This window comes from Phoenix dactylifera, unplaced genomic scaffold (assembly GCF_009389715.1).
Source record: "Phoenix dactylifera cultivar Barhee BC4 unplaced genomic scaffold, palm_55x_up_171113_PBpolish2nd_filt_p 001539F, whole genome shotgun sequence".
NCBI lineage: Eukaryota > Viridiplantae > Streptophyta > Magnoliopsida > Arecales > Arecaceae > Phoenix > Phoenix dactylifera.
Genome location: NW_024068848.1, coordinates 1 through 10,408, shown reverse-complemented (window position 1 = coordinate 10,408; position 10,408 = coordinate 1). Strand labels below are relative to the sequence as shown.

The 10,408-nt window shown below is 38.1% G+C and overlaps 1 protein-coding gene across 1 annotated transcript; it reads left to right on the top strand.

The window, feature by feature from the left end:
* Positions 1-748: 748 nt before the first annotated feature.
* On the top strand, positions 749-10,408 carry LOC103708715 (25S rRNA (cytosine-C(5))-methyltransferase nop2-like; the record flags this gene model as incomplete). The annotated part of the gene is made up of 17 exons (XM_039122479.1): positions 749-1,202; positions 1,296-1,456; positions 1,544-1,607; positions 1,725-1,858; positions 1,953-2,036; positions 2,232-2,306; positions 2,393-2,464; positions 2,560-2,633; positions 3,600-3,652; positions 4,346-4,455; positions 5,507-5,575; positions 5,674-5,751; positions 6,649-6,741; positions 6,830-6,909; positions 6,990-7,089; positions 9,839-10,116; positions 10,294-10,408. Coding segments are annotated over 17 exons (2,019 nt in total), but the record flags the coding sequence as incomplete, so codon positions are not given.

Here is a 10,408-nt window from a genome sequence, read left to right as displayed (position 1 = left end):
AACTTATGAGAGCAACGAGTATGTCTGAACTTATAACTTTTCTGCATCCTGGCAGTCCTGGAAGATCGTGATAACACGTAAACGGCACAAAGATAAAGTTATGGGCTAAGTTATCTGGTGGCATATAACTGGAGTGCATTTCTCAATATCAGCAATCTATGGCTACCAGGAATTGCAAGTGAATCAGCGAAATTACCTTCTCGTTTGAACTGCATAATTAATCCATTTTGACCTAAAATTCCCCGGCGTGATTTCATCAGTTTCTTTTTTTTTGTTCCCCTTTTTTTCTCACCATTCTGTGTATACTTAGAGTTTTATTGTTAAAAGAGGATAAGCACAATTACTCATCTTCATGCTTCCATTTATGTATGTATGTATGTAGGTAGATTGGTTTAGAGTGGAGGCCGGACTGATCCACATCTCTCCCTACCCTGTGTTTGTTATTGTTCTCTCTTAATTAAAACACGGTGGAAATTAGAAGTGTTTTAAACGTAAATACCATCCACATCTCTCCCTACTCTGCGTTTGTCATTGTTTTCTTTTAATTTAAGCACGGTGGAAATTAGAAGGGCTTTAAGCGCAAAAAACCAAAAAATGACCAATTTTAGGAATACGAAGCACATAATTAAATTATCCCATCTCCCACTCGTATTATAACGATAATATGTCGCAAGGCAGCTATATTTATTACATGTAACGTCGCGGCGGACGGCCGGACTGCGGCCGCAGTCTCCCGCTCTTTTGAATAAATCACGTGCACGGCACGTGCAATGTTCTCGTGGACCCCTTTTTTTTACCCCTCCCTCGTCCCATCCCTTTTTATGGTTTTCCGCTATATGTCGTAAACCCTAGGGTTTATTCTTTTCTTCCCCGAAACTTTTCGACTGTTCCTCTCTTTGCCGCCCTCTCCTCATTCCCGCTGAACGCCGATGGCTTCTCGGAAGCAGCAGGTGGCTGCGAAACCCCGAAGCCAAATTCGAAGAAGAACAAGAAGCCGCAGGAGAAGGACGAGGAGGAGAGAGACCTCCTCTCTTCCAAACCTGTCCATGACGTCGAACCCCTCGACGGCGATTCCGGCCCCGAGGACGAGGAGGAAGAAAATGGCAGCCAAGGGTCCGACCTCGAAGACGAGCTATCTCGATCGGACGTCTCCTCCGATGGGGACCCCTTCACCGATGACTTCCTAGGAGGCAGCGACAATGGTCTCATCTCTATCTCTGATTTATGCCTTCTTTTGGAGGTTTTGGGTTCGGAGGTGGGATTTGTTGTGATTATTTTTTGTCGGGTTATTATAGAGGAAGGAGAGGAGGCGAGGTCGGAGTCGGACGAGTCTGATTTAGAGGCGAAGTCAAGAGCGATTGATGAGGCAAGGGCGAGGGCAGAGGCGGAGGCAGAAGAGGAATTGAGGCTCAATATTAAAGAAGAGTCGGATGAGTTCAGATTGCCGATGACAGAGGTTTTGTGAATATGCTGCTTCTTTTGCTCATTTTCAGCATTATTTTGGATTTATTAGCTCACGTTTCTTAAAAATTTTATATTACAGGAGCTCGAAGAAGAAGCTCGTCAACCGCCGAATCTTCCGAATCTTCAGCGGAGGATAAAAGAGAGTGCGTAGGATTGATCTCCGATGCTCCGTGCCTTTTAAAAAAATTCTTCTTGTGATTATGTAATATTTTTTTTGGGTTTTGGTTGATTAAAATCTTCTGGGATTGTTGTCTGTCCAGTTGTTCGTGTTCTCACGAACTTCAAGACTCTGAGGCAGGAGGGGACCTGTCGGAAGAATTACATTGGCCAGCTCAAGGCGGACATAATGTCTTATTATGGCTACAATGAGTTTCTTGCCGATGGTTTTATTGAGGTATGAAGCTCTTCCATTTGTCTTTGTTTGTTTATATAATTCGGGATTTCCTCCCTTTTCCATGTTTTACGCTTTGTTCTTTCTCTATGTCTAGATGTTCTCGGCTGTTGAGCTCATTGAACTGTTGGAGGCTTTTGAAAAGAATCGACCTGAATGCTTGCGTACAAACACTTTAAAGGTACCTGTTGTTATTTTTCTTTCATTTAATGTGACATGATAATTGGTATGCCATCATACCCATTTATGTTTTCTTAAAATAGCTAACTTTCACCTAGTGATTTCAAAGTAAAGTTTAACACTGTTTTTTAGTTTTGTGTAAATTGCTTATTTAGCTGTATATGCTTAATCACTCCATATTTTTTTCCTGGTATAGACTCGTAGGCGGGATCTTGCTGGTGTTCTAATAAATAGAGGGGTCAATCTAGATCCAATAGGGAAGTGGTCAAAGGTACCGATGGATGTCCGGTTGTTTAATTCAGACATATAAATCAGTTACTTGGAGTTTAAAAAGCTATTCATGGTATAAAATGACAGGTTGGGCTTGTGGTATATGAGTCACAAGTGCCTACTGGTGCAACTCCTGAATATCTGGCCGGGCACTACATGGTATCTAATGTTTCAACTCCAACGATCTTATTGTATTTGTCCATCGACATTTCTGGATTTTCTTAAGAGAGATGATTAATGTTTATTTTGTGCAGAGACAAGCTGCAAATTCTTTTTTACCTGTCATGGCGCTTGCTCCTCAAGAAAAGGAACGAATTGTTGATATGGCGTAAGATATTCTGGTCATATGCTTGAAGAAAGTTGTTCATTCTTATATCAATAAGTTCATTCAGTTAACTGCTATTCATCACAGACTACTACTCTAATTACAGAATAACTTAAAGCATGGCCACTGTAGATTTTATCATAATTGAAAAATATACTAAGAAAATCAGTCAGGCATTTGGATGAATTAGGCTTCACTGTGTTGTCAAAGTTCCAATTGCTCTGCTATAAAAACAACAATTTTTCTTGTGTTTCTGACTATAAGAGAAAGTATGTTAGAATGGACAAGGCAACAGAGGTCCATCATTTCCTTATCTGGACCCCAATCTCGATCTAAGCTTGAATAGTTGTGGTGTATTTAAATCTAGTTGGACCCAACACAAGCTGAGATCTCTGCCAGGTCTTGAAGTTAAACTGCAAATCTATTTGTAAGCTTATTGCTTCCACTCTTCAAGCTCTAACGCACCTTTATAGGCAAAGAATAATCTTAAATTTATATGACAAAAGGCGTTTGCAAGGAACAAAAAATACTTCTAACCGAAAGCTTCTAAACCTGTGGAGTTATCCACTGTAGCCTCCCCAAACTAGTCAGTTGCTACAAACCAAAGAAAATGACCCCGAAACATTGATTTAAAAAAGAAAAGGAACCTTTGAGACACACCCTATTTGGTGATATTCTGAATGGTTTGTGCCTGCAATAGTATCTGGTTACAGCTTCGGTTACTGATGGCACTTGGTAGGCATCTTCAAGAGCCCTAAAGTAGTCTTGATCATGCAGTTGTTACAATGAGAATGACTTGATAATTGGATATGTTTAAGTATTTATAAACCTAGAGTTTGATAATGCAAGTCGTTTAGTGTTTATCATCCAGACCGGTTGCTTTATTACCTTTTTTTGAAAATTTTTAGTTTGAAATTTATTTTTGTTCCACACTTATCTGCTTATTAATATTATTATATGCTCCTCCAGGGCTGCTCCAGGAGGTAAGACGACGTACATTGCAGCTCTTATGAAGAATTCTGGTAAATGCAATGCATCCTACCTAAGTGTTTGCATGCCTAGCTAATATGTTTCTTCAAATAGATTCTCCTATCTTGTTTACATTATTTTGGATGGGTTCAGATGGGCTGGTGGGCCCCGGTCAGAAATTGCCATCCCTAGTTGTAGCTATGCACACTATATACGTTTCTGTACTAGTATTAAAACAATTTAGTATTAACAGTATAGAAGTATATGTATCTCCTAATCTGAGTTACCTTTTTACGAAAGGCAAAAAATAGCGTGGCGGCCAACATTTCCCAAACAAAATTCTCTATTTGAAGAAATGCATGAGTGGATCAGTTGCAAATCTTGATAATTTGAAAATGGCTTTGTAATTTGTCAATTACAACTTTCGAGGATCTCATACACGCCTTCCTTAGTTATGTGCACCTTTTCTCATCTTTCCTATCTGTGATGCATCTAGTACTAGTAATGATCTGCCTTTCTATTCTTTGCATATAAATCAATCAGTTGAATAACTTAAAGCTGTACATTCTAAATGATTGATTAGATAAGCATGTTATCAAATCAATGTTTTTCTAAGCTGATTTTGGCCTTTTCATTTCTAAGCTGTTAATCTTGACTATATCCTGTCATCATATATTACAATTCTGTATTATCTCTAGTTTTATTTTATTTTATTTTATTTTTTGAAAATCTCCTTAATCTCCCAGGAATAATTTATGCAAATGAGTACAAGGAACCAAGGCTTAAGTCACTGCTAGCAAATATACATCGTATGGGTGTGACAAACACTGTAGTGTGCAACTATGATGGGAAGGAGGTTAGTATATTTATCTTCTATATGGTACTGAATATCAGCTGTATGCTGTTATTTCTTATCGTGAATAGCTGATTGGTCGTCTTTGTTTTGTGGCTTTTATGTTTTGTGCTTGTTCTCTTGACGTCAAATGAATTGAAATTTTTAGTCTTGGATATTTTTAAAAATATTTTCAATCAAGGTCTGTAGTATTGGAACTGGCACTCGTGCCAGTAGGGCAGTGGTATGGTATGGTACTGTGCCGAGCTGTTCTGGCATGAACTGACATGGGAGAGGGAGAGGGAGAAGAAGAGAGAGGAAGAGAGGGAGGGAGGGAGGAAGGGAAAGGGAGAAGGAAAGAATGGAAAAGAGAGAGGGAGGGAGGAAGGGAGGAGGAGGAGAGAGTGGCGGAGAGCGAGAGAGGCGGAGGGGGTGGGGGTTGAGGGCTTTCGAAGCCTTCTCTCCTCCACGATGTTGGCATGCGGGAGGAACCCCGATTTTGAAATGAAACAGGGGTGTTGGCTCCTTTATTTTTATTTCTTTTGAAATTTTTTAAATAAAATCATCTAAAAGGGCTGAAGCCCCTGTTCCGGCACCGGTACGGCTCTGTCCTTCCCTCTCTCTTCCGCCCTTTCTCTCTCTCCTCCTCCCTCGCTGGTTTCTCGATCTAAATGCTGGTATTGTTCCGATCGGCCGCCGGTACGTCTCGGTATGCCTCGATTCAAGTGGTTCAGGACGGTACCGGCGACCTTGTTCTCAATTGATGATTTTTGTTATATCTCATGTTGTGCAGACCATATTCTTGTTTTCAGATGTCTAGTAGTTTTTTTAAGGAAACATCTCCTCATTTTTATACATATCTCGTGTGTTGTTTTCCTTCATCAATGAATTTGATGAATTTGATTTATTGTGTCAGCATACTTCATCAGCCTGGTGATTTTTGTGTACACTTGCTTGTCCAGTAGAATAAAATATTGAAATAATTACTGAGGATTGTTTTTGCTGAATGCAAGAGATAGAGCAGTAGGTAATTAGAAAATTGAAGTTATTGATGATGTGGTATCTTTGAGTTCAGCTATCGAAGGTTCTTGGGTTAAATTCTGTTGATAGAGTATTACTGGATGCCCCCTGCACCGGCATTGGAGTGAGTTTAGCTTGTCACCTTCTCTTACAGCATGTAGTTCTTATTTCTTGTACGAACTGTTCAACTAATGAGTGGCTTGACCTTTTTGTTCTTTGAAGACTATCTGCCCAGAGCAACAATCTATTAAAACATCCAAGTCCATTGAAGATGTACAAAATTGTGCTTTCCTGCAAAAGGTAAGTTGGCTTTTTCTTTAGCAGGTGATGTTTCTTTGACATTGTTGAAATGATCAGATCACGACTTCTCCATTTTTGGGAATGAGGCTTAATTAACACCTTTTTTTATTTATTCTCAGCGGTTGATGTCCCTTAAAAAGGCCTGTCATGGGTTTTTCGGTTGAGTTTAGGGTGCTCTTCAAGTCTCATTTGTTTAAATGTCTTCTACATTTAGGAAGTCTAGATTCTAGCGAGCCTATTAGTGCTTTAGGTTCACAATATTAAAAATCATGCTTGTGTCATGCACATTGTATTCTGTTTTCTCTTGCAAACTGCTACCCCCCCACCCCCAAATCCACCCACCCGCGTGCGCGCGCGCGCGCAGAGAGAGAGAGAGAGAGAGAGAGAGAGAGAGAGTTACAAGAGTTGTAAAAGATACAATAATATATGCTAACATTTGCATAAGTGACCGAAATTCTTCCTATTCTAGATATTTTAGTGTTATCTCAATTAGTTAGAAGAACAATTGATTTGTCTAACCAAATAACATATTCTTTATCATCTCTAACGTGCCTGCTGATAATAAAAAATATAAGATGCACACCCTGCTGACAACGGTCTCTCTTGTTAGATTAAGATTAGCCCCTTTTGTTGTGACAATGATATTATTTTTCTCCAGCTACTCCATTCTCTGAGAAAGGTATCAGCTGTGTATATTTGAGAACACTATCTCTTGATTCATTTAGCACACGAGGGTTTAATTTGGGACCTATTACCACCTTGCCAATCAAATCCATTTACTTGATATCCAATTGTCTATTTTTGTATGTGCATTCTCTGATTTATGTTCATTGAATAATCAGATTCAGATGGGCAATTATATATTGATTTCCTGAATGTGTATTAATGTTCTTGCAGCAACTGATTTTAGCAGCAATTGATTTAGTGGATGCTAATTCAAAATCAGGGGGGTACATAGTTTACTCAACTTGTTCTGTGATGATTCCTGAGGTTTGTATAAAACGTGAATGCCTCCTAAGTTAATTAAAATTCAAGATTAACATGCTATTGTTTTAAGGCATTTCTTTATGTCTTGCAGAATGAAGCAGTTATAGACTATGCACTCAAAAAGAGAGATGTAAAGCTTGTGCCATGTGGATTGGACTTTGGTCGCCCAGGGTATGTTACAATTAATTTTTTTACATTTTTTACACTCTTATAATAGCTTGAACTTTATGGCAAGTTTCTCTGTTGTCCAGATTCATTCGCTTTAGGGATCAGCGGTTTCATCCTTCTTTAGAAAAAACAAGGCGGTTTTATCCCCATGTAAACAACATGGAAGGCTTTTTTGTGGCCAAGGTAAATGATTTTCTAAAATATATCAAACAAAAGGGTTCAACTCAATTTTTTGGTGATTTATATTCAAAAAATAGTAACTTGTGTTATTTCATGTAGCGATACACACAAAGTTGACTCTTTGGCTATGAACTTGAGCTGTGCTTTACCTGCATTTCTTTATCTGCAATAATATTGTTTATTATTGACATAGAACATCTTAACACGAGTTAATGTCAAACTATTTTTCTTAATGTATACACTAAGAAATTGCATAGCATACCTTTATAATGAATAAGTTGTCTGTGTACCTATCCCTTGAAGATACATTGATGTTGTATCAGCATTGGTTAAATATGGCGACTTTGAGACACATGGGTAGTGTATAGTAGTTAAAATATAAAGCACAACATAAAGGAGGTGCAATTTTCCTTATGTTATTGCACAGATATACACCAAGATTGGATGTGATTAAAGTTGCACCATAGCTATTTTAATCGCTTGTCTCTTCAGACCTGTCATAAATGAATTATGGAGAAGGGGCTGCATGGTTCATGTTATTTGTGAATAATGCTGTCTGTGGGGAAAATAAACATGTGATTGGTAAAATTAATATGATGGAAGGAAGATCAAGGAAGGTTATAAATAACAAATGAAACTGAAATCTGAAGTACATAGAAAACCACAAAGCATAATTGATGTCTGAAAATCTGCCATAAAATTTTATTTATTATCTGGGATCAGTTACACCAAAGACTGCAAGGATAGAGCAGTGCTGATGAAATTTTGAAGTCTTACATGAGATCAGCAAGCCGTAGGAGTTTGGAAGATCCAAAACAAGAACAAGGTTGATATTATTATTGTTGTTAAAATTTTCCATGATACGAATGATGCATATATTTAAGGTAATACATATGAAGATGAAATCACTTCATAGGATACGTGTTACGGTTTACAAGGATATGGTTTGAATAATTACATTAGAGAGGTGATGGAAACCTGTTGGGTTTTTCAAACGTCTTGAACTAATATCTCGAAAGGCCTTGGTTAGAGATGCCTAAATTTGTGTAGTACAGCTGAATGGGAAGAGTTGACATAGGACATCTTGGACGGAAATTGCAGGGAACAAGTTGGAAAGGCTTGAGCTGACAAAAGGTGTGTGATTGGTGGAAGGAGTGATGAAACTGTAATTAATATGAAAAAAACTCTTGGTGGTTTATGATTTATAATTTGTTTTACTGCATTGAATTGTCTTGATGGCCTAGAAACGCCTGATAGCTAGGCAATCATCCCTTTCTGGTCCTAGCAAATTTTAGGGGTTTTGTTGCTATCATGGGCTTTCTTTAAATCAGTTTAAATTTTAAGTTAGTTGGAGCTATATATACTAGTCTCAGGCTGTTAGTAAAAGTTGTTTGTACTAGATGTAGTAGTTGAAATCATGCATTTTAAATTAAATGATCTAGATTACTTCTAGGGTTTCTTCAATTGTAAAGCCTGATATGTTTATCCCTTATCTTTTAATCCACAAGGCTTATACAAAATGGTTATCCTAGGAAACTCTTGCCAAATAACTGAAAGAGTTCACTCTTGCCTTTCCGCCATATTTGCTGCCTATACATTCTGCCTCTTCTTGCCATACATTGAGCATTCATATTAGATTCTGAAGGAACACGTGGACAAGAGCCTTGGAAGTTCTAGCGGTGGCGGATTTCCTTTCTCAAGCTTTCCCAGCTACTTAGCTAGCCAATGCTTTGATGCTCAAGCTTCTGTCTCCATTTGGCTAAACAGCTCTTCAGTGGCTTGAGTATCTATTGCCAGCTCCTTTGGCTAAAGGGTATGATATGAGCATCTCTCCTGCATGCTTTGCAGTTTCCACCTCCATTAAGTAATCTTACCCATAATGGCTTCACCGCCACTGCACAAAGAAGTAAAAAAAAACAGTAATTCACACACAAAAGGGAGAAAAAAATTCAAGCCAAAATTTCAGTCCTCATTCTGAGCGTCATTCCAAATATATATGAATTTCTTTTTCTTTCTACTTTAACATTTAGGCATTCTTGCTTTAACCCAAAAGAAGGGAACACATTTAGACTTTCTTTATTTCCTTGTTATTTAATCCGAATTTTTCCCACCTGAGTATCCTGTTCCTTACTGCATTTGCCCTTTGCATATTGATACTCTTTCCATCGTACAACTCTCTTAACTTCCAAGCTGTGTTCTATCACACAACACATTGTCATGCCTTTTTTCTTTCCCCCAATCCCTTTGGGAATATCTCCATTTATCTTCTCATTTTTTCCATGACTTGTGCTGATGCCTTATGTCAATTAATCTTCCATTAAAGTTAGTTGGTCATCAATATTAAGCTTTCTAGTTAAACTGTATTTTACATTAGAACTTGACAACTTCTTCCATCATGATGTATTTTATAAAGTAATATAGCACTTCAACTACAAAATATCGATCAAAATGAGAAGAAACATGATGAAGTCTTTTAATGCATCAACACGAAGCACCAGACTCCAAATTTTAGATACCTTTCCATATGTCAAAACAACATACTTCGTTGTTCTATTCCCCAGACTAGTATATCCTGTTCATCAACTATAGTTATGTGTAGACAGAAGTGCACATTTGACCGAATTGTACTCAATTTATCTGCAAGGCTTGCATCTCTCTTTTTCTCTGTGTAGAACAATTGGTAATATTGCTACCAAGTATATATTGATGTGTGGTCTAACTTTCGCAATTTTGTTATAATTACTTCCTACAGCTGAAGAAGCTAAGCAATTCCAAACCAGCAGCTTCAGAAGCTCCTAAGACATCAGAAAAAACAGAAGAGGCAGCAGTTACTGATGACAATACGGATGTACAGACTGATGTCCCAAATGGAAAACCTGAAAAGCTAAAAATTTTGAAAAAGGGTAAAGGAAAGAAAAAGAGTGGTTCTAAAAGGGGAACCCCAAATGAAGGAAAGGTATCACCTACATCCAAAGCCAAGCTGAGGAAAAAACGGAAATTTCCTTCTAGAGAGGAAATTTCCCAAGCTAGGTAAGGCTTCTGTGATCTGCATCATCCTATCTTCCCTGTCATTCATGGTTATTAAATATCTTTTCCATACAGTTCCCTTTTAGATTAGAGTTTTTAATTATGAATCCAAGAGCATATTCTCTCTCTGTCCTGGATGGATATTTTCTTTTTAAAATCTTACATATGAATCACTAACAGAGAGGAGAAACGGAAAGCCTTGAAGAAGAGAAAGGTCTGAGGAGCAATGGAAGAGCAAGGGAGAACAACCTGATGAATTGATGCAGGGAGAAGAGGGAACCCTCAGTTGCTCGGT